The sequence below is a fragment of the Callospermophilus lateralis genome, unplaced genomic scaffold (assembly GCF_048772815.1).
Source record: "Callospermophilus lateralis isolate mCalLat2 unplaced genomic scaffold, mCalLat2.hap1 Scaffold_408, whole genome shotgun sequence".
NCBI classification, from domain to species: Eukaryota; Metazoa; Chordata; class Mammalia; order Rodentia; family Sciuridae; genus Callospermophilus; species Callospermophilus lateralis.
The window spans coordinates 690,292-715,780 of NW_027514360.1; the positions used below are offsets into that span (position 1 = coordinate 690,292).

General features: G+C 39.7%; 1 protein-coding gene and 1 pseudogene across 1 annotated transcript in view; one reads left to right on the top strand and one right to left on the bottom strand.

The window, feature by feature from the left end:
- Nucleotides 1-15,788: 15,788 nt before the first annotated feature.
- On the bottom strand, nt 15,789-17,238 carry LOC143640642 (zinc finger and BTB domain-containing protein 14 pseudogene; annotated as a pseudogene).
- An 832-nt stretch (nt 17,239-18,070) lies between these two features.
- Nucleotides 18,071-25,489, top strand: part of LOC143640639 (A-kinase anchor protein 9-like) — a 55,536-nt gene continuing 48,117 nt past the window's right edge. The window contains 2 exon segments of the mRNA XM_077108292.1: nt 18,071-18,678; nt 19,437-19,488. Of these exon segments, the coding sequence (XP_076964407.1) occupies nt 18,071-18,678; nt 19,437-19,488 (660 nt within the window).

Here is a 25,489-nt window from a genome sequence, read left to right on the forward strand (position 1 = left end):
TGTGGCTCAGCCTGAAGTGGAAAAAGAAGAAGCCAAAAAATAAAAATAAAAAAAAGCATTCCTCAGGAACGGGTAAGCAGAGAAGCATAGTAGTTATGGCCACGCACTCCCCGGCAAGAAACGCTAAAGCCCCATCAGTCCAGACTGAGCCAGGACCTTGTGTGTGGGTCGTGTCAGGAAGTGTGCATTCTTGCTTGGTGTTTAGGTGTTGTTGTGTTTTTTTTTCCTCCCCTTTTCCCTGAGCCCTGGCACTGGGGAGTGTGGAATGGCTCAACCTGTTGTAATCGAACATGTGGGTTGCTGCTTGTTGCAAAGATATTGCAGCAGCCTCTTTATTACAGGAGGCTGTTCTTGGATGCTCAGAATTAATTTCCTTGTCTGTGGCTGCCTGCTTGTGCTCTTGGCTGGGGGTGGGGTGGGGTGCTGGGTAGGAGTACGGACTGTAGGAAAAAGGGGACAGTGGGCAGAAAGGGACTGACAGTGACTTGATGCTCCCCAGAGTTCCCATGTGCTGGGAAGCATGGGCCTGAGGACCACCTTGGGTCTGGCACATGTCAGACAGGAGGACAAACCAAGACATTCTCTATGTATAGTTGGGCTCTAATATCCCTAGCCCTTAATCCTACCCCCAGAACTTTGCCTCCAACATAAATGATGACTCCTGGCATCTTAGGCTTCCCGGTCACAGCATACTCAGAAGGTAGCACAATCCAGCAGAAACAGCAAAGGCACTCACTCACCCACTTTTGGCTCATTCGCTCACTTATGCATTTGCTCCTGCATGCATGCACTTGCAGTCCATTCCCGTACTCATTCATTCGTCCTTATGTTCATTTGTTCATGTATTAATTCTTTCATCCATTCTCATACTCATTTGCCTATTCAATATTCACTCATTTGTATATATACTCATTAACAAATATTAATTTACATTATCACTCATCCACATGTTCATGCATTCTCTTATTAATCCATTCATGCAATCCATGCCCTAGCCTGTATGCATTCATTTTTGCGTATGTGCAACATTTGCTTTGCTTGCAAGTGCTAGTTCTTATATCTGTTCCATTCTTTCATTCAATCATTCATTTACTAACATTTAGATTTTTTCAATCATCTTTATGTGTACTTCTGTATGCACTCATTCACTTAACCTCTCATCTGTTTAAGACACATTCTAGGTTCTACTGTGTGTTTGGTGAAAAGAAGAATGAGGCACTCTTCCTGATGGAATTGAGGACAGAAGACTTGGCCAGACTAACATGAAGAGGAAGGCAATAGGTGCATAACATAGAAGTGGGCAGAGAGTGGCCAGAAGAGGTTGGTTGTAAGGAGGGCTGAGGGACCCAGTGGGGGGTGGGAGCATCTGACTTAGATTCAGATTAATTAATTAATTAATTAATTAATTAATTAATTTGGTTAGTGAACCAGATGAGAGGCCTTGAACTTCACTCTCCATTCATGATAGCTTTGCAGTTGCTTAATTATTCTCTCTGAAGCTCAGTCTCCTCATCTGTAAAATGGTGAGGAATACTGTGGATGGCTCTGGGTGGTTGGGAGGAATAGCTGGAGGTGACATATGTCGAGAGCCTCACAGATTAAAAAGGTGCTCTGTAAATGTTTATTTTCTTTCTGCTTCCCCTCTAAATTCCCTTTCCAAATCTCTATCAGCAAGTTCACCTTTACCTTCTCTGGGGAAAGTGCTGGAGAGCAGCCCTGCATCCAGGCTGCTGGTCAGGCTGGGAGAGCCAGAAGTTAATCTCCCAGAGGGTTTTAGATCTTAGAGGACCCTGGAGAAGGGCTGAGGGAAACTGTCACAGTCTTTCAGATGTAAAACCTGCCAAGTGAATTGGCCAAAGGAATCTATTAGCACAGGATTTGTACAAACCCTCTTCACTGGGTGAAAGGGGATGAAGGATTTTACTAAGCACTGAGTGAGATCAGAGTTTGGGAGCCACTTTAGAGGGGATGATGGGAAAGGGAGGGGAGGGGTCTGGTTGGCTCAGGGGGTGGGGTGGGGGTTCTTCTTCTGCAGATCTGAGGGGGAGGGGAAGCAGAGAAATTTGCCCTCTGTCCACACCATGTGTGGACACTACCGATATATCCTCTCACTTGTTTCTCCCAGCAGCCTCATGAGCCAGAAATTATTACAAATGAGGAAACTAAGAGACTCAGCAATTTGTTCAAGGTCACACAACTAATAAGTGGTAGAAGCAGAATTGAAATGTAGGTCTGATGGACTCCAAAGCCTCTGCTTTCATCCACTGTCTCATGTTCTCATGAAGGGTTTCTACCCTCTGTGGGTAATTTTTTAAAGGTTCATTTAATTAGAATATGAAGGGTCATTATCTAAAGATTTCTTACTATTTTTTATAAGTGAAACTTGGAAGTGTGAATGGCAGTAGGCCAAAGTCTGCAAGGGAATATACAGGGATTTTAATATCAGAGTCATGTACAATACATGTGTATGGTATATATCATTTTCATTTTTATTGTGAAATACTCTGAGTAGTTGGAAACATAAACATGATATCAAACACAAATGGCTCCATGGTTTACCATCTTGCTCCAAAGCTAGGGTTCTGGGGCTGGGGCTATCTTGGAAGGACTGGTTTTGTAGCCTAGGCTTTCAGTAAAAAATTGTTTGGTGCTGGTGTTCCAGATATGCAGCCACAGACATGGCAAGAACAGGAGTAATCAGAGGGCTATTGCTTGGCAGGAGGGTCTGTGTTATGAATAAATTGTGCCTAGCAGCTCCTATACCTTAGGATGTGACTGTATTTAGAGACAGGGCCTTCAAGTAGGTAGAAACAGAGACCCTGTCTCAAAATTTAAAAAAGGGCTGGGGATGTGGCTCAGTAGCTAAGCACCCCTGAGTTCAATATCCCCAGTACAAAAAAAAAAAATAAGTTACATTAAAATGTGGGCCTTCGAAGCTGGGCGTGGTGGTGCATGCCTCCTCAGGGGTGGGAGGCTGAGGCAGGTGGATCTCAAGTTCAAAGCTAGCCTCAGCAACTTAGTGAGGCCTTAAGCAACTCAGTGAGATCCTGTCTCTAAATAAAACTCAAAAAAGGGCTGGGGACATGGCTCAGTGGTTAAGGGCTCTTGGGTTCAATCCCTGGGACCAAAAAATAAAATAAATTAAGAATGAAGGCCTTCAGATGGGTCCTAGTCTAATCTGACTTGGGCCCTTCTAAGAACAGAAGACCAGGACATAAAAGTGACACCAGGGGCTCCTTTGCAGTGGGTGACCTGTGAAGAGGCAACAACAGGGCAGCCATCTGCAAGCCAACCAGAGAGAGATCTCAGAGGAAACCTCCCTGCTGGCACCTTGACTTGGACTCCAGCCTCTAGAACAGAGAAGGAAATGTCTGCTGTTGGTGCCACCCAGGCTGTGGCGTTTGTTTTGGCAACCCTAGCCAGCAGGTTCTCCCCTGGTTCAGTCAGGGAAGAATCTGTGGGGGTCCAGGACAGGGAGGGTGACTTGGGGACATGGGGAACAGTGGCCATGCACAATCAGTAGGGAGGAACTTCAGCATCTTAACAACTACCAAAACCCACCTGGGGCACACTGCTGAATCAGCCCTGAGCACATGTGACATAAACAAAGGGGAAGGAAAGGGGAGAACTTTCCCAGTGAGACAGTCTTAAGTAACCAGAGACAGCGTACCGCACAGGGGCAGGAGGGGTAAACACCCACACCCTCCCCCACCCAGGGAGATCTCAGGTGGGGACAGCATGAAGACCTCAGGGGGGCTGAGCACACTGGCTGGTTTTGTTTCCTGAACCCTCCACTAAAACTATAGGAGTTTTGATTGTTTCTAAGACATAATCTGATGAAGACAGGGAGACTGGGAGTGAAGAGATCCACAGTAGCTAACAGCAGGTGACAAGGGACTAGAAAGCCCATTCTGAGTCAGTGGAGGGGGAAGCTGACAGTTGTCCTAATTTCCACTGTCAGACCTGCAAATAGCTCAGGAATTGGCAGCTCCAGGTACTTTTGGAATGCAGAGTGGGAAGAAGTTTGATCCCTGGAACCTCTGCCTCACTTTACCTTTCTGGGAGATTTCATTGCCCACCCAAGGGGGAGCATGCAACAGTGGCTCAGCCCTGCAGGGTGCCAGGTAGAGCTGAGGCAGAACACCACAGTGAACAGCAGGAGGCGACGTGCATATCTGCTCACAGAAAGCAAGATCTGCCCCACTGCCAGTGCCCGGCCACAGGCCAGACCAGGTTATTACTGCTGCCATAATTGCCACCAATTAGTGAATTAAAACAACAATTAGTGAATTAAACAAATTAAAAGGCTGTGTCCCTTCTGGAGGCCTAAGGCGAATCTTGTGCCTTGCTTTTCTCAACTTGTCAAGCTGCCCACATTCCTTGGCTCAAGCCCTCCTCACTCCAACCTCTGCTTTGTGATTGCATCTCCTCCTTGGAGTCTGAGCCTCTTGCTTCTTTCTTATCACAATTTCTAATTACGGTAAACCCACTGGAGGATCCAAGATACTCTCAAGAACTCTCAAGAACCTTAATTTGAAGACATCTTCAAAGTGTCCTTTGACATCTAAGTAACATATTCATAGGTTTTAAGGATCAGTGCATGGACCTTTTTATTTTGTTGACCACATAGGGCATCAAAAGATTTACTCTGGGGGTCTAGTTAATCTGACCCAAGAAGAAGGGACTAAAGGGACTGATGATAGGGTTTCCCAGCACTTGACTATGCCAGCTCTCCTATGGCAACACTTACATAGACAAACTCCACCTGCGTGCTCAAGTAACTTTCCAGCCTTAAACATTAGCAGACATCTGGGAAAACCATTAGCATGGAAGATGGAGACCAAAATGGAGAAAGGAGACCCAGGGAGATGAAGTCCATGTAGGGAATTGATAATGTGTAAAGAAAATGGTACACATTAGAAGGGTTGGAAGAGAAAGCTGAGATCTTTTAGGAAATAACGCAATAACTAAATACAAAACCAACGAAGTGAAAAATATGGAAGAAAAGTATGCCGGCATACTAACTTAAGAGATTCCACATTTAAATGATAGGAGTTCCAGAAAGGAAAGCATAGAAAATGGGTAAGGAAATCATCAGTAAAATTATTTAAGGATGTTTTCCAGAATCTAAGGGCATGCGCTTTGAGATCTAAGGGTTCATTGATTGCCTAGATAAAACTATACCTACTCAAGGTACATCATTGTAAGATTTCACAACTTTGGGGACAAGAAGAGTTCTCAAAAGCTTCCAGAGAAGAAAGGGCACCAGGTACAGCTGAGGCAGAACACCACTCTGCCCTGAGAGGAGGAATCTGAAAATCTTTGGTCAGTTCAGTATCACTGTTGGAAACTGGAAGGCAAATGAGTGATACCTTCAAGATCCCAAAGGAATCACTTCCAACTCAATTCTGTGTGTGTGTGGGGGGGGGGCGGGGGATGCAATAGGAAGCCAGGAGAAGGAGGTAGAGTTGAAGACAGCGGTATCCCCAACTAGAGGACATCAGTCCGGGAAGAGAAGGCCAGAGGACTCAGGAGAATGACCACATCCTAGTCCCAGCCCCTCCCAGCCAGTAGCTAGAAGGAGACATCTTGTCATCTCTTAATAAGCCTGAAGTTGCCTTTGTTGCCAAAGATTCAAGAGAAAAGTTTTGTATGGTGAGCCAGCACCTACATAGATGGACTCAATCTCTGAGTCTTTCTCTGTTATTTGGTTCCCTTTTTACAGATCTGCCTCAGTTTTCCCTCTGGTATTCTAGGTCCCCAATGACCCACATCCCACCCATTGCCTGGGGCACTGCCTCCCTGACCACCTCTGCCTGTGACAATCTTTCCCCAGGTGGGGCTGGAGACTGCTTGCTGGGCTCCAGCCATGCGTGAGTAGCTCACTCTGTGATGTTGCTGTGGAGGTTTCCACAGGCCCATACACCCACTTGCAGGGACCATCTATCTGATGTTCTGAGGTGTCTCCTTTGGTCAATGCACTCTAGGCTGGGAACTCTCCACGCCTCAGGATTATCCTCTGCACCAGAATCTTTGCCCAGTCCCTACTCCAGGTCTCTTCCTTCATTCCCCTGACTGGGGGGTGGGGGGGCGTATAGCCCAGGACATATCGTGCCAGAGCACCTTGGCATAGAACACCACTGCCTTTTTGTACCAATACCCTCTTGCTTTCAGATCCTAAAATAGAAACCCAAACCTGAAAATGAGGCTAAGTGGGAAAATGAAGACCCACTCAGCCTATATTTGCCTGGCCAAGTCCTCACCCTTTGCTGTCTACCCGGAGATCACATTTGAACATTGAAGAGTGAGAGGGACATTTATTATGGCAGTCATCTTGAATCTACCCTAATTTTAAAAAGAAAATTATTAGCAAACACCAATTAGATAGTGTTATGAGCTATGAGTGGTACAAATTACTTATACATACTTCACTGCCAACCATGACATATCAGTTTCAATATGATTTATTGGGAGGCCAAACACCCTTTCTGTTCTATTTCATGATGTTCCCAGAAAGATGCCTATTGATTGAAGAGAGGGTTAGGTGATAGAGTAAAATCCAAAACTACTAGTGGATACCAGTTTCAAGGAAATTCATAGTATACCTGCTATGTACCAGATGCTGAGTTATAGGATTTTAAATGCCCCGTCTGATTAAATTATGAAGGTGAGAAAAATTGAAATTATTATTATGAATTATAGCCACTGGTAAACTGTGTACCATGTGTCTCTCAGTCACCCCTCCTGTTTTGCACCTCTGAAGTAGGGGCAACATTTTTCAACCCAGCCAAGTCACCAAAGGTAAAGGAATTCATAGTCAACCCTGAATGAATTCTAGTCTCTTATAACTATAGCTGCTGAAATTCTTCTTCTTGGAACGGCACTTTCTAGGTTTTAAAGAATTTCAAATACATTATATAATTTTATCCTCCCAGCATTTCAGGAGGTAGTCAGGAATTAAAACTCTCCTGGCATTTTTGGCAGTGCCATTGGCAAAAGGAAAGTATGATGTCAACTGGAGGTGTTTGGCATTTTGAATCTACTAGGAATGTGTCAATTTTCCTGGTAGGTAGGAAACTGAAATCACTGAGATCTTGGACCAGTATGTTCAAATGTGTCAATGAGTACACATGAATTTTCTCCTTGAAAAGTTCTATATTTGGATACTAAAAGAGGAGTAGGGTTGGTTTGTTCTCTTCCGTGGATCATGAGCTCCCTATCAAGGGCTGTGCCTTCCTTAGGTCAGTGTCCCCAGAGACTAATGCAGTTCCTGGAAAAGAGGAGGGGGCTCACGAAGGGTCCAGTGACTGACCGACAGACTGACTAATTGACCCAATGACTGACAGAATGATGGAGTAGATAATTACAGGAAAGATACAGGAGACTGGCCTGGTACATAGGAAATTGAGATCACCAAGATTTGGGGCCAGGATGCTCAAAATGTGATAAATACAAACTGAGAAGTCCCCAGCATAAAAAATTAGAATTTTTAAACTGGGAAAAGAAGAGATTAAAATGCATATGTAATTTGAAAATATGAACATGTATTTATTTATGAGCAAATAAAGCATTTTTTTCAGTTCTAACCACAAAATTTGATTAACATGTTTCCTTATTATGACTCTTGACACAAAAAAGTTTTTTGTTTGCTTGTTTGTCTTTTGCTTTTTTTTTTAAACAGGAAAGAAATCCTGAGAATTACCCTTGCAAGTTAAATACAATTTTTTATTTTACTAAATTTATGTGATATCCTTCTTTCACAGCCAAATAGAGAAATCAGCCATCATTAATTACATTTTTAAACGTGGAACATATAGCCAATAGCAGGAACAACAACAGATTCACCTTCTACAAAGGTAAGTAACACCCTTTCTACTGGTTGATATTAGCAACCATACAGAAAACAACAATAATATATTCCACAGGTGCGGAAACTAAATGTGATTAGGCTCTGAATTGTTGGTAGAGGATATAAATAGAAAAATACAGACACACACATACACATAGTTTTCACATGTAAAGTATTTTATGAACTATAGATGCTTTTTGTCTATTAGATGGCAGCCAATCTAATTCAACTCTATAGACAGCATTAAGTCACTCATTTAACAAAAGGTTAAGGGAGCTGAGAATTACCAGGCAATGTGCTTGATCCTGGAGGCATGTGGGCAAATGCTGAACTCAAGGTGTGCACAATCTAATAGCGAGAACACACCTGGAAATCAAAGTGTCTTAATGGTGAAATGACACTACAGATGATCCATGGCCTCTTCTTGCATAATCCTTCTCTTCATTTCCTCTCTGTCAATTTCATACTTAACCACAATTATGACAGTTCCCACACTGATAATATCCATCCAAGGGAGGGTGGCCAGACAAAGCACAGGATTCCCAGTTAAACTGAATTCCATAAAAATGATGAATGACTTGTAGTATAAGTATGTATTGTTTTAATTCTGGCAACTCTTTTCCTAGGCAAAAATCTACCATACAATCTTTTTCTCTTTCCAGATAAATAAAACATTGTTCTAGAAAGTTGTGGAACAATGCTAACTGCTTAAAATATAAATCATTAGACGAATGGCTTCTAGGAGCTAAGGTTATGTTGACTGCAAAGGGGTATGAAGAGATTATGATGATGATGATGATGATGAATTTTTTTGGTACCAGGGATTGAACTCAAGGGAACTCAAGCACTGAGCCATATCCCCAGCCCTATTTTGTATTTTATTTAGAGACAAGGTTTCCCTGAGTTGCTTAGAGAATCACTGTTGCTGAGACTGGCTTTGAACTCACAATCCTCCTGCTTTAGCCTCCCAAGCCACTGGGATTACAGGTGTGCACCATCATGCCTGGCTAAAGAGATTTTATCTTAATTGTGGTGGTATTTTATGATTGCATGCATCTGCTGTAATTTATAGGACTCTATAATTAAAAAAGGGTAGATTTAATTATAAGTCATTACCACCTAAATAAATACAACTTCTAAAATTAGTCAATGAATATATATATATTTTTTTGCAAAGTTCTTTAATAGACATTAAAGAACAGTACCAGAAGATGACCAGATTCTGATGTCTGTTTCTGTGTTCAATCTCCCACAACATCACACCTTGCATAGCCCCCAGGGGCAGACTGAACACTGTAGGAGGAGGAAGAGGAAGGCAGGGTGGGGGGGAGGAGGAGAGAGAGGAAGAGGAGGAGAAGGAGCAAGAGTAGCTCCAGACAGAGGAAACAGAGAAGCAGTCCCTCTTTCCCATGGCCACTGAGCAGTCCAAAGTAAGTCTGAGTCAGAGACTCATATTATCTATGTCTATGACACAAGTGTTTTTTATGAAGATTCCCATTTGTCAAGGACACAGTATTGCTCAAGCAGCATCCTCTCTATTCAGAAAAAGGATGTCTTCTATTCTATTCAGAAAGATTCCAAGTGAAGTTTAGCAACCTCCACAATTCCCTGGCCCAACCCATGATCTTTCTCTAAGGTATATACTCTGTAGAGTTTCTCTTGCAGAGACATGAAAATAGTAAAGAATGGTGGGGGATAGTTTGCTGTGGCAGGGCTCATTCAATACTCCTTCCTCTGGGTCAAACTAGGGAAGAGGAACCAAGAAAGGTATGGGAGATAACATTAATTTTATGTTTGTATAGCACTGAGTACTGTGAGTTTTGTTTACATTATTTCAGTTAATCCTCATAATATCCTTGTAAAATAGATATACTAGCAATTAAATTTTACAAATAATTTTTTTCATTATCACATGGATAAGAAGTAACAGATATGGGATTCAAACCAAGATTTGAGTCACTAACACTTGACTACAACTGTTATAGGTGGGAAAAAGGAATAAATGAAGAAAATATAATACTGAAGCACTTTAAAATCAAAAAATACCTCTCCTTCAAATTCCATCAATTGGACATTTGTACCTAAAACAGAAGCAGACACAGCACAGCTGCTTGATAAATACTTGTGAATGAATATTTTATAAAAGCTCTAAAAGAAAGGGTATGTGTGTGGGTGAAACAGATTCAGAGATCATAATGGCTTGACCTTTCTCAATTTTAGAAGTTGCAAGACAAGAGATCAATGTCACAAAAATGTAGGGGGAAATAATTTTCAGCCTCCCTGAATTCTTTATCCAGCCAAATTTAATCAAGTACAAGGGTAAATTAAAGATACTTTAAGATTTGTAAGATTTCAAAAATAAGCTATAGGATGATATATCGAAGTAAAATGAGTAAGGAAAATTTTTTAAAAATAGGGAAGCATAAGTTCCCAAAAACAAAAATAACACAAACAAAATAACCAAGAGAGTCAGTACATGGGGAAGACAAAGAGAAAATGTATAATGATAATTAGGGAAAAATTTAGCCTGTCATCATGCCGAAGTTTTGGAGTACAATTAGTTCAGACAGGGGCGTCTTCTCAAGTCTCCTATCAACATGGCTGAAGCTTGCAGTGGGCATCGGGGGAGGGGACCCCAAGGTTTCCAGGCACTTTCCAAACACAGAGCCATCCCCAGGCTACTTTTGGCTAAGAGCCTGAGATCCTCCTCTCTCTTCCACTTGTACATATGGGTCTAGGGACCATCAGAGTCTATATTGCTGCTATGAAGATCCTCTTGTCTTCTGACTTCCTCCCACTGTGGCCCACCACAACTGACCACTGATTCCTCCTCAGATGCTCCTGTGCTCAACTCCAGTCCTCTTCACCCTTGGACTCTATCTCACTGGTTTCCAGGTCCTCCCACTGGGCCTCAAGAAAGGGGCCTGCATTTTCCCAGTGGGGGACTAAAAGTCCTCTTGTCCTTTTCTGTGTCCTAGACCTTGATCCTATCTAAAATTCATGTCATTAGATAGATGTACCACCTCCTTATTGTAGATCTCAACCCCTCATTTATTGAAGATTTTAGGCCTGCCTCAATGACTCTCTTTACTGCACTTCCTATCATAATTCTCATGATTTCAGTATTGTAGCAACCCTTCCGGTACCCTGACTTCTCAGTTACTTGATCTTGTATCTTCCATTGATCTTGTCCTTTGTTCCCTCTCAGCCATCCATTACTGTTACATTGCTGACTTTGTCATTACTAACACTTGCACTTGTTCCTTGATAATCTCAATTAAAAGTATTCCACTCTCCAATATATCTTCTTATTTTTTCAGCTGATTTCCTTGGCGACTCCAATTCTCAATCATTCTTTTCATCACAATATTTAATACATTAACCACCATATCTTCATGCGTCTTATCATGTTCTTAATTCCTTAATTATTATACAGCTTAGATTTATGGCCTGTCATTATAATAACTTCTTACATATACCCTAACTCCTTCAATCCTACCTCTCTCCCTCCCTAATCTTAAATAAAATTTATGTTAGCATTTGAACCTGGCTTAATACAGAATACTCAATTATGCTACCCAGTCTTACATTAAATTTGCTACATTTACATAGCTAATTATCTTGTCTTTGTTAACTCAATCCATATCTTATCTTCCCTTACTTCCAATACTATTTACAAGATCCTCACTCTTAGATAATAATTTTTATTCTTAAAATGCTTATAAAGTAGATACAACTCTAATAATAAAATTTTGGCATTCTCCCTCTGCCATATCAATCAACAAACTTGCATAGTACTCATATTGTACAAGTTCCTTTCCTATAACAGTGATCACCTCACTCCAATTTATGGTAAATCCTTCCATTGGTTCCCTTTTCCTCTTTCTGCTCTAGGGTATTGTTTCAGTAATTATCCTTTTTCACCTGCAATTGACTCTTAAATGAATCATTACCATTAGCATATAAAAATGACATATCTCCTATCTTAAATAACAAAACAAAAAAACCTCTATTGACTCTATGCCATCTAACTATCCCACAATTTCTGTAGTTTTTTTTTTGCAACAAAACCCCCTCATATTCATGGTCTCCAGCTTCTCTACTCTGTTGAACTCACTTGAAGAAGGTTTTTTTTTTTTTTAAATACTGAAGATTGAATTCAGAGGCACTTAACCACTGAGCAACATGCTCAGCCCTTTTTGTTTTTTATTTAGGGACAGGGTCTCCCTGAGTTGCTTAGAGCCTTGCTAAGTTGTTGAGGCTGGTTTTAAACTCACAATCCTCCTGCCTCAGCTGCTGGAGCTGTTGGGATTACAGCCATGTGGCCATCATGCCTGACTTGAAGCAGGTTTGACCTTCACCACTCTACCAACCTGTTCTTGTCAAGGTCAATTGTGCCCAACATTTAGCCAAACCTAATGTTAAACATTGGTTCTTTCTTATTTTCCTCATTTATTTATGTCTCAGGGTCTAAGATCAATCCTCAGACATTTTCTCCATCTCCACTCACTACCTTGGTTATCTCATTTAGTGTCATTGCTTAAAATACCACTTATATGCTTCCTATTTGTATCTCCAGCTTGGGTCTTCTTCCCCTTGAACTCCATATTCATTTCTAATCACTTACTAAACAACTCTATTTGAATGAATAATATACATAAATGTAAAGTTTTCTCTAAAACCAAACTTTTGTTTTATTCCCCCAATCCTGTTCTTCCTATTCCAGTGAGTGGTGGCCCTGCTTTAGGAGTTCCTCAGCAGTAATCTTGGAGTTATCCTTGTCTTTTCTCTTTCTTTCATAACACTTATTCAGTCCAATAATAAACTGTGTTCAAATATATCCTGTAATCCAAGCCACTGTCTCTTACCTTGATTTTTACTAAGGTTTTAAATAATAGTCGTCCTTTTACCCTGTTGCTCACTTAATAGTATATTCTTTTTTTTTTTGAGTTACAGTATAATCCATTTAATTGGAAACTACATACACTTACATCATTTTCTCTCATTTCAATCTTTTCCTCCAACAAAACAGAAGTTAGTATCAAGTTCATTTGATAGCACTTCCGTAATTTCCAAACACTTTAAATTAATGAGTAAGTTAACAGAGGCAAAATACCTGCTGCAGTTTGGATTTTAAATGTTCTCCAAAAGTGCATCTGTTGGAGGCTTGGACTTCAGCTCATGACATTACTGGGTCATGGTGGAACTTTGCATGGGACCTAGTGTGAGGTCTTCAGGTCTTTGGGGGCATGCCCTTGAAGGGCATCTTCCTCTTCCTAGCTTTCTGGCCAGAGATAAGCAGCTTTGTTCTACCACATGTTCTTTTGATATGGCACCATGGGCCCAAAACAACTGGGCCAACTGATCATGGATTGAAACCACCAAAACAAAACTTCTCATCAGTTGAACATCTCAGATGTTTCTATAGTAACAGAAAGCTAACACATTGCCCTTCAGTTAAACTTCCCCAAATCTCTTTCTTCATCAGTACCAGTACAATGCAAGTTGAGTACAAAAGTTAACATCAAGTTTATGGACATTCTCTTTATACAAACAGAAAAAGTAGCAGTGAAAAGGGAGTAATATTGACATTTAGAATTTCCCTTCCTCTCATGTATGTAGCAGATGCAGGGTGAGCACATTTCAGAATTAACTCCCTAATACGTTAGAGATACCCTTGAAGAATCTAACATGATGGTTTCACTATCCAGGAGATTATTACAGCCAGATGGATGTGAAGAAAGGCAGTTACTAACCAGGTCTCAGCAAGCAGAACAGCTGTCAGTTTATGACTCTGCTGCCACTAAAAGAACACAAAGATAACATGCACCCAAATACATATAGGAACCCAATACCAGTGGTAGAAATTGTAACAGAAATATATTTCTCATGCAAAATAGGCCAAATGACAAATACCTGCACAATACAAATAAAGATCTGAAAATTAAACTTTCTCTTTTGGGGGGTACTGCCATGATTCTGTGGTTTTAATGGGTGTCATTCCCATGTTAAACTTGCAATTCTATAAAACCATGATTAAGAGTATAGAAAGCATATTTTGGAAGAAACCTGGGTGTGTGAAAGATTGCTATGAAAAAAATGAAAACAGGAATGATAGAAGTATACTTTCTTTTATATACAAAAATGAAGGCCCAAAATATGGTTTGTTGAAGTAGCTATCAACAAGATGTTAAATTATTTTTCCTTTGCTTTGGTTAAAACAGCCTTGGAACAGCAGTCAGTTCCCCTTCTACTAACAGCATATAAACACAGTGACAGGACTACTTTTAGTACAGAATAAACAACTTTCAAGAAAAAAATTAAATTAATTTTAAACTAAATTAAACATTTTTACCAATAAATAATTTCTTTTAAAGTAGCATCTTCATCCTACAATCTCGGGCAGAACATATACACCAATTTAAAAAATAAAGTTTCTCCCACAATAGTCATTACAGGTGTTAATGTAACAAGCTATTAAATGAAATTACTTTAATGTACTTAAAAAAAATTCTAGCAACCAAACATGAATTTTAACAGTTGTCATTTTCTACAATTGTACATATTCTAAAATAATTGACTAATACTTTCTTACAGAACATAATTCAAACTATTGTTGGCATTTCAATATATTCCTAACGAAATGGTTAAAAGAACATTTAGTACACCAAATCTGAAACAGAATTTATAATTCTGATTTACAGCTAATAAAAGGCAATCAATTCCTATTTAAACTGTAACCAGTGATGAAATATACTTCAATAACAAACATTTGGTCTCACAATCTTTAATATTGGTTAAAAACAGTCTGATGTTTGTTGCTCATGGAAGTTACTTTAATCCAATGTGCAAAAAAGGTGCAGCCATCTGCTTTTACTTGAAATACATAAGACCAACACTACTATTTACACTTAGAAGATTTTTAAATTTATTAATTTAAGCAAGCATATTGCATCTCTTTTATGAATAAATCATGTGCCACAGAGAGCCTAAAAGCTGGATGACATTCCATTAAGCCACACAAATGTTTCTTGTCCTAATTTTGAACCTAAATATAAATCCAATTTCAAAATCAATTAAGAATTATTTTCATCTAATAAGTCTTGGAATTGTTGCACATATGAAAACCTTGTCTCTGAGAGCTTTTACTCCTCTCACCACTGGTCTACTCCACAAACTCCTTTTGTTGCAGAAGGACAATGCCCCCAAAAGAGGAACCTGTGAAGACAGCCCTAAGCACCAGCATCCTGTGCATTCACAGGATGATGTAGTACGTACGACTACAGCTTTGGGGGTAGACATGGGGCAATGGAAATGGATGAAGAAACACTTCAGCAAAGCAATTATTACCTGTGCACAAAAACAAGGTAAAACAGTGACAGAAAAAGTGAACAAACCAAATATAAATCTAATACCATTCTGCATTTCCAGAACTTGGTTTCACACTTGCGCAGTGTTCTTGGTCAATCACCCACCAGCATTTTCTGGGTCTGTATGAAGAACGTTTATTAAGTTATTCAAACTGCTGTTTTGACCATAAGTCACATGTGACTATGACAATTAAGAAATCAATTTACTCGATTATTACTCTGTGCAGTGCACTCACAACGCGAGTGTAGAGGATTAAAAATAGAACAGAAGTCTCTCACCTCTAAAATGGACACAGGAGTTCTCAAATTAAAATCATAAAAAAGAAGGGGAGGGGAGCTTATTGGCAACAATAGACACTAGAGAGGACACTGAAATGGTTTGGTCAGAACTTAGGAATGTAATTTCCTTGACAAAGTTTTAAAAATACCTAACCAATACACTGCCTTATGTCTAGCAAGTACACTGCTCCATTCATTTCCATGAAAACATAATAACTGGTGTTCGCTGATCACGATCCATGTAGTCCCAGTCTCGGCTTCCCAGGCGTAGCACTCGGGTCCTGCCACCTCTAGCTACAGGCTATTGTCTCCAACTGCTGCTCGGCTTCTGCAGCCATGGCTGCAGCCTGCAACTGTTCAGTCTCGCTCTGGATGGCACTGGGGGTAACCTGCTTTCTCTCGCTGTGCATATTGTTCTCATGTCTCTTCAGATCCGAAGCTTTGGCAAAGGCCTTGGTGCAGGAGCCACACACAAAGGGCTTTTCACCTCTGTGCCTCCTTTCATGGTCCTTAAGGTGAGACTTGTGTTTGAAGGCTTTGTCACACATGTGACATGCGAATGGTCTTTCATTACTGTGAACTCTCTCATGCTTCTTTAAGTCTGGGGCACAAATGAATGATTTTCCACACACCTCACAACTGTAAGGCTTATACCCTGTGTGGATTTTTAGGTGTTCCTTCAGGTGGGCCTGGGTGGTGAACCCTTTTGTACACATTTCACATACAAATGGCCAGTCTGCGGTGTGAAGTTTCTCATGCTTCCTCAATCTGCCTTCATCAGAAAATGTCTTACCACATGCTTGACAGGCAATCTGCTCCCGATGGTGACCATAAAGTAAGTACTCAAACTTCATGTCACTGGTAGCAGTCCAGCCTGGTGTCTCTTCATCTTTTACCTCACTCATTCCATCATTAAATGTTAAGGCTTGAGGGGTCTGGGACCCCAAATCTTTGGACTCTGGGGTCTCCATGGATTCTACTTCCTGACCATAGCAATTTACTTTTCGAACTTCCTTGCTCCCCAACTCTTTCAAAATTGCTTCCTGAACCCTGAGTGTAGTCATAGGTGACTTGCCGTCCTCTTGACTTGGGGGGGGGTGTCTTCTACTGTGTCGTCTGAAGGACTGTCATCCTGATCCCCTATTTCTTCCACATCATCATCCTGAGTGTCAGCAGTATCTCCAATGGGGCGATTTATTTTGAGGCAATATTTACTCTTTGATTGGCCATTATTTTCATCAGGACTAGATACATCTTGCTTCTGAGAACAGAGTTTATCCAAAAATCTTATACCAAGAATCTGACCGGATGACATCATTAGGTTAACATCTTCCTTTTTCATGGAGATCTTTGCTGTGTACATGTAGTTCAGGACCTCTTCAAATATATCAGAACAAAGAAAATCTATCTCTATTACTGAAGAGCTATCTACCTCAAGCTTCTTGAAAAGCTTTTTAAAGTAGGTGCTGCAGGCGGCAAGAACACATCTGTGTGCTCTGAATTTCACATCTTCAACCACAATAGCAATATCACAAAATTCTCCTTCCAGGCGTTGTTCATTTAGTGTTTTCAGAAACAGAGTTTTATGATCATCGTCATTGTATTTAATGGTTTCAGACATACTGATGAAAAACTCCATGAACAACTCAGGCAATTATCTTAATGCCTTAAACGCCAAAATCTTCAGATCAGAATAACTCTGATCAGGGTCACACCAGACCTGTGTGATATCGAGCACACTTGTCTTTAAGATTGAACTTGTGAAATTCTGGTATTTTATCTCTATCCCCACAGTCTCAAAGAAATTTAGCTTTTTAACTCTTAGCCGAAGAACTTTTTCCTGCACTCTAATCTTAAAAACCAAAACACTTTCTCTACTAAACCATGACCAAATAAACTGGTATAGTAGGAGCAAAGGACTTGAGCTATAATACAGTCCCACAAAAACAAAACAAAACAAAACAAAAAACAAAAAAAAAAAAACTGATGCAAACCTCTAACCTAAAGACCAAAATTCCCTCTATAGAAAACACTAAGCCAACTAGAATACTAGGGGGGTTTCTCATCTGCAGTGTGAAGGCTGGGCAAAATTATTTCTAAGGATGCTTCTTACTTGACCATTTTGCTCCCTGTTCTTTAGGGTCCCCAGGGACTACAGTCACCCCCCCAGAGAGAGGGCAGTCCAGGGAGAAGTTTCCTACCCTGTCACTTCCTACTGATGTAACTTCTGGGGCTTAGAAAATAAAAGTGCACCGGTCATACAGTGTCCATGTGTGTCCTGTGTGTGCGCATGTGTTTTCCTTTTGTGGCTAGTGTGTATTTGGCTGTCCCCCTCCTCAAGATCTCTTGAGGACCTGAAAGGAGAGACCATGTGTTCACTGGCTCATTTTTTTCTATAGAGATGTTCCAATTGCTAAGTTCAGATGAGTCAAACCGGAAGACAGCCATTGCCAGTATTTATGTGGGTAAGTGCAAGAAAAGATGTAGCCCCCAACTACACCTCCACAATAAAGCTTCCCCTATGCAACTGCTCCCCAAATCGCGAGCGCACAGAGCCGCTGTGGGGGTGGGGATGGCCCTAGCTTGGCGCCAAGTGCAGCCCGCCCGGTGCCGCCCCTCGGAGCCCCGGGCCCCACCGCGCCGCCCCCAGCCGCCTGCAGAGGAGGGGGCTGAGACCCCCGCTCACGCACTCCCGGGTGCGCCCTCAGAGCTCGGGAAGCTGGCCGCGCGCCGCCCGGGCTTTACACGTCCTAGGAAAAGGGACAGGAGGGAGGGGAGGAAACCCAGACCCTGCAGTACCTCCCTCCGACAGCGCACTCGGCTGCCGCAAACTCGTTCCCCAGGCCTCCTCCCACCCTTTCCCAGCCACCGCCTCCCACCTCTGGCCCTGCGGTCCCTGGCTCTCCTACCTTCGCTTTACCAGCTTCTATCTTTCTCCTTCTTTCTTCGTCCTCCATGGCTTCTGCGGGGTAGGCAGGGAAAGAACACGGAGGGGGTCGGGGGTAGAAAGGAAAAATCGGTTCAGACCGAGGTGGGACGGCTAGCTCCGCGACCCAGGCCACAGGGCCCAGCTGGGAGCTGCCTCCCCACCCGAACAAAACCAGTCAGACGCTGCAATCACTGGCGAATCCTCCTCGTCCACACGAGTACAGCGGTCGCCACCGCCATCTTCGTCTCCACGTAAACACAGAGTGAGGCGGGAGTCAAGACACGTCACAGAGCGCAGGCGCCTCGAACTCCGCGTTGCCTGGCAGGTGCCAGGCTGAGAGGGACATGGTAAATAGAGTGAAAACAACATTATCAGAAATAGTTTAGATGTTGCAGTGGTATACACCTGTAATCCCAGCTACTCAGGAGGCTGAGGCAAGATCCTGTCTGAGGGGAAAAAAAGGGGGGGAGCTTACATTATAGCTCAAAGGTAGAGCACTACTGTTCTTTATCTCCACTACTGCAAGAACAAAACTAAACAAAGTATGTACATTATTTCATTTGTATAAACATGTGCTTTTCGAATGGGATTGAAAAACTATTATAAATATAGTTATTCTTGGGCTAGGATATAGCTCAATGGTAGAGCACAAGTTCCTAGGTTTAGTCCCCAACACCAAACAAAATTTATAAAGCAGTTCTACTAAACATAGTTAACTTTGAACAGACACATAATCAGCAAACTTAGATCAAGAGGTGGAAATAGAGAAATGGCAACAGTCTCTGCTTTCCAAAGTAGGAGAGACAGATGCTCCTGGGTAATAAGTACAGTGAAAGGTTGGATTTTGGATCTTACCCCCCCACACACAACATTTTGTTAAAATATTTAAAATGCTACTGACTCATTTTCTAGAATATTTTATAAGGAAAACTCTCAATATCAATTAAATGCAACCTAGCATAGTGCTTTTCAAATAGCAGGTATTCAATAAGTGTTTGCTTCTCTCCAGCTGTGCATGCTGGCAAGATGAGCTGGTCAAAAGAGCTGGCTGCAACGTTAAAGTAAGGAAACAGCTAAGAATCATGCAACCCATGGACACCAGTTTCTCAGGTGGAGAATGGGCCTGCTCTGCCACCTCAAGGGTCCTCTTCCACGCTGGAAGGCAAGAGGGCAAGAGAGCGAGTGCACTTGGAACCCATCTGTTTATTAGGGAAAAGACATTTGATAGAATGTTCCACCCCAATAAGGCAGGGGATAGTGTTTCAGCAGGGGTTGCCCAATCCTGTTGGGTACTGCTCAAGCCCAGAGCTGAGGCTCTTCCTTGATGAGTGGGGGTAAAGGCCACTTGCTTGTTATAACACATGGTGTGGCATATGTTGCCAGTCCAATATCCCCTTTACTCAAGGCTTTTGGAGGGGCTTAGCTCATGCACAGGGCAGTCCCTGACATTTGCTTCTTGAATGAATGAGCAGAATGACAGAATAAGTTCTTAATGAGTGTAGTGTTACCAGCTAGGTTGGAATTTAATAAGAGTAATCCAGAATTTTCTTAATTAGAAGTCTCTTATTGCTGGTATCAGAAACCACCTAAAATGATCATTTCCCAAAATTTATTCAGAGACTTGGTTCTCCAAGTATCTCATTTATTCATAAGACTTAAGTGTTAACATTTGATAATAGTTTTACGACATACAACTTTTTAATCTTTTTCTTGGTAATTGGTCTTCTGTTTCTTTCTCTCTAGATTTCTCTAAATTTCCTTTTTCAAGACCTTTTAATAAATGATCATTTTAAAATTCTCATGTATACAGTATAGTATAATTTAAAATTTTTTTAGTTGTAAATGGACACAGTACCTTTATTTTATTTATTTATTTTTATATGGTGATGAGGATTGAAACCAGAGCCGGACATCTTGCTAGACAAGTGCTCCACCATTGAGCCACAACCCCAACCCCTACAGTACATTCTGTACATTGTCACTGTCTTGATCTTAAAATGTTCCTTTCATTTTGTTACTCAGGTATTTTCAGTCTTATTAATCTATTTAATGTTTATTTGACCTCCATGCAAGTCGGTGTAGATTCAGAGATAAAAAAACCCACAGGCCTGCGCCTAATATTTTCACATTCTAATAGAGTAGAAAGTCAACCACAATACAGTAAGTGAAGTGCAGATAATCACTTATTTACTCATTTGATAAATACATTTGTGCACTTATTGCTTGTTATATCTTGTGCTAGACTGTAGAATGTGAAAGACATGGAATCTGTTAAATACAAGCTTCACTTAGTTAGTAGTAGGCAGAAACAAAAACAGATATTTATAAATTTAGGAGTGTAATATTATTCTGGCTCTATAAAAAACACAAGGGAGGAATATCTGATTCCATTTGGCAGTTAGAGAAGGCTTCTTGCTTGGATAAACTCTGAATGAAGCCTTGAAGTTTTGAGAAAAACTTGGTGAAAAAGTAGAGAGGTGTGGGTAGAAACTTCAGGAAAATGAGACAGGAAGAGTAAAGCACTGAGGTGTGGAACAGTTTGACTTCCTTGGGGGAAGTTGTACAAGAGCTTGGTATTATTGGAGTATAAAGGTATAAGCAAGATAGGGCAAGAGATGAAGCTGAAGAAGGTAGGTCTGGGCTCTATCCTGAGGGTCTTGAATTTCATGTTAAGGAGATTTTTATCCTGAAGGTTGTGGGATATGTTGATGGGTTTTAGGACAATGAGTAATATGGTTACATATACATTCATTCATTTAAATTTTTGCATTTAAAAATTATTTTTAACTGATACTTAAAAAGATTGAGTTTCAGATTGATCCATTTTGCAGCTGTATCGAGGATAGACTTGACGGTAAAACTATTTAGAGGCTGTTGAACTACAATTGAGACAGTGAAATAGGAGTGAAAGTGTGGGGATAATCAAGAAATATAGAGAGGATAAAATCAGAACGTGATTGGTTGGTAAAGGAGAGAACATGGATAGAAGGTTGGTGTTATCACTAAGAGAAAAAGAAGAACAGTTTCAGTTGTTGACTTCAGGCAAGATTGGGAAATCAGTTTGGGATATTTTGTATTAGAAGTTCCTTATGAGACACATCTGAGTGGAATTTTTCAAAAATTTTGTGGAGAAAAGTATAACCTATAGTGGCTAACCCAGATTGTTTGGGATCAAGTGTGACTTTGTCATTTAGTGGCTATATGTCTTTATAAAGTTATACTTAACCTCTCTGTAACTCAGTAACTCATCTGTAAATGTTGGTACTGGGGTTGATGTGAAGATTTAGCCTTTTAGTATAAAATACTTTAGAATTTTGTCAGGCTGTAAAAAGTCTTAAAGAATTATTAGCCATTCTTAAAATCATTGTCATGTTGGAATTTAGAAGATTAAAGCTATATAGCAGAAAACTAGAGTAGAGAAATATGCTGGGATCAGATAATGAGGGGCTGTATGTATCACTTAAAAGTAGTATGAATTTTAACCTAAATATAGCAGAAAACTTTTTTTTTTAAGTGTGATATATCTTAACCTCTGAAAGGGTTCTTTCCAAATAATTTATTATTTTTAGGTAGGTATGCTGCCACCAGGTGGTAGGTATGTGTTACTGTTGTACAAATGAAGCAATAAAACTATTATTTCTTTTAAATGAAGTATTGATTTGATTAAGATTGCTGAATATAAACAGTCTAATTCTGGTAGGACTTCTTTGTTTCAAAACAAAAACTAAGATTAGTTAAGATGAGGTAAGAGAGGGTTGTTGTAAAAATGCAGAGATTTCAGAGGAAGGACAGAGAAGTGTAGTAGGGCCTCAGAGAATCTGAAAAGCCATGGGAAATTGATGCCATTCTTGCCACCATTTCTTATCTCATTTCCATATTTTTGTATATTAACTTCCTTTATTTACACATCAGTTTGTGTATGAACAAAAATTATAGGGTGAATTTTCAAACCTATGCTATATAGTGGAATGGTTTCCCATTAAATACATTTTTAAAAATTTTTTTAAAAGGCAAAAAAAAAACCCAATATATAAACAGTGGAAGCAAATCTCATAAAATAAACCACTATCCGGTGGTTCCCAAATTTTGCTGTACACTTGAAGCTCCTGGTAAGCTTTTTAAAAGTTCTTTTTACTGTTTAGAACACACCCCATGCCAAAATCAGAAAGTCTCACTATTTTAAAAAGATTTTCAAAGAGCAGAAAAGTTTTAAACCCATTGATAGAGCCACTTTGCATGATTTTGCAATACTTGAGTGATTATATATTATGATTTCTTATAAGCCAGGTACTTTACTTGGTGTGCTTCTGTAAGGATTATTTAATGCCAGAAGGAAAACTGGCTGTATTGGATATAGAGAAAAGTGTCTTGGGCTGCAATTTATCTTGTAGGATGATCATGTGTACTGTAATTTAGAGGTCATTTTAGTGGTGTGGCTGTAATTACATGAGGATCAAATTATGCACTAATTTTAGAATCTTTCATACAAGATATCTCTTCTCTATAACCTTTCTGGACAGCTCTGCTACTTCCTTGTTCCCTACTTTCAAGAGAAGAATCTAATTGATTCACCCCTCTTATCAAAAGAGGGTGAAAACAGATGTCATGGATGGTAGAACTTGTAAGTACTGGCCAGTTCCCTCAGAAGGAAGTTCTACATACTTTAAAAGTACTTCAGTATTTCACCTACAGAAGAATGCATGGTAAATATATATATATATATATATATATATATATATATATATATATATATATATATATATATATATATATTATTAAAACAAGTGAAAAAAAGACCTCTACACCTATCACTTAGATTAAAAACATTCATGTATCAATGCATTAAAATCTTTATCTAATTCCACCCCTAGCACCTGAGCTAACTATAGTTCTGAATTTATCATCACCTTGCTTTTTATGCCACATATGTGTACATAAACTATACTTAGTTTTCTGTTTTTGAACTTAGTGGTGTCATTATGTGAAGTCTTCAGTGATTTTCCTTTTGTTCAATATCATTAGAGCATTTTCACTCCTGCGATAGTATTCCCTTATAGAAATTTATCTCAGTGTCCATTCTCATCAGTGAGCATTTAGGTCATTTCCAGTTTTGTTACTGTTACAAATACTTCTACTGTGTTAGGTTTTGTCTGCAAGTGCCAAGGGTTTAGAGTTGGATAGAAATCATGAATCCTGTGTTCCCTTAGTCCTTGAGTACTAGAGAGTGTCTTTGAAAATGAGGTAGAAAGAGGGAGTGAAATCAAAAGCAACCTGGTGAGGCTGGGGTTGTAGCTCATTAGTACAGCAATTGGCTAGCAGGTATGAGGCACTGGGTTTATAAAAATAACTTAATAAAATGGGAATTGTGTTTATCTACAACTAAAAAATAAAAAAAAGAAAAAAAGCAAAACTTGTATTTGTTAATATTATCTACATGGTTTCATTATATAAATCATCAAACAGACGTCCCTGGGAACTATTGATGAACACTGGATACCCATTGACCATTAACATGGATCACTGAACTGAACAGAGGTAGCAGTTCCTTTATTTTTTTTCTATTTTTTTTAGTTGTAGATGAACATAATATCTTTATTTATTTCCTGTGGTGCTGAGGATTAAACCCAGTGCCTCACACGTGCAAGGCAAGTGCTCTACCACTGAGCCAACCCCAGCCCAGTTCTTGTATTTTTGAGTTGATATTTCCTGCCAAAACTATATGCTTACCAGAAGGAATCACTTATAACCTAGACTTAAAAATTAATAAATAATAAAATAACCTGCATGACAGTGACAGTAGGTGGTATCTGATACCACCTACCTCTGCTTCATTTCACTGTCATGCAGGTTATTTTATTATTCATTTGGATGTGATTTTTAGTAGGTATATAGTTTTATTATTCTTTAAGAAAATACTTATTATTGTTGGTGGAATGGCAGTGGCAGGAGAAGACAGCCTGAGACATAAGCATACAAAGACTGAGTACACTATCCCAAGCAGCAATTGTAAATGATATTCTTGCTAGACATTTTCTATCAAGCATCTGAAATGAAACTCTCACATTGATTTGGATTGCTCTAGAGCCAGGAGTACAGGCTTCAGTTGACTTCAGGCTAAAAAGAAAACACTCTTGGTTTTCATCATAAACATAGGAACCAATGTGATAGTAAAATGAAATGAGACTCCAATATGAAACTGTAGCCACTGCTTTAGCATTTATCACTTTGTTCCTCACTCTGTCTTGGTATTCTAGTGCTAATATCATTGTATTGATTCATGGAAGAAACAAAAAAGATTGTTTCATGACCTAAGTTTTTTGTTGTATATGTTTATATGTGCATATTAGATACAGAGATCTCTCTGTGCATGCATATATACTTACATGCATCTATATGTATAAAATAAACAGATGTAAATGGAAAACATAGGCACCATAAAAAATAGTTATAGTAACATATGGAGCCATGATAATATTATCAGTGAATATTCCTTAAAGATATGTAGGGGTAGAAGGCAGTAAAGATCTTTCAAAGAAGAAAAAAATTACCTGTAGTCTCATAATCTACAAGTAATTATTTTTAATAATTTGTTTTAATTTTTAATAGTTTGTTAATATGTACATATATATTTAAAAACTCCACTTGATTCATTTTATGCAGTTTTGTGCTCTTATTTTACCCAGCTTTATACTGAGAACATTTTCCCACATTAGAATTTTTTGAAAATATTTTTTGACATCTGCATAACATTACATTGCATTAAGTAATTATACCCATGTGTAGCCATGGACCTGAATATATCATCTTAGGGTTTTTTTTGTTTGTTTGTTTGTTTTTGGTTAAAGAAACTATGTAGGAGTTCTGAAGTTCTGAGAAATAATGCCTATAATTAATGCCTAGAGGTGCCTCTTTCACAAAAAATTAGTTTTTAAAAATTTAGCAATTATTCAGAGCTTATATGCAGTCACTGTTCTAGACCTGGAGTGTATAATGATTGATTTTTATTAAAAATCCCCTCCTTTATGGAACTTTCTAGTAATTTGTTCTGAATGATACTTAATA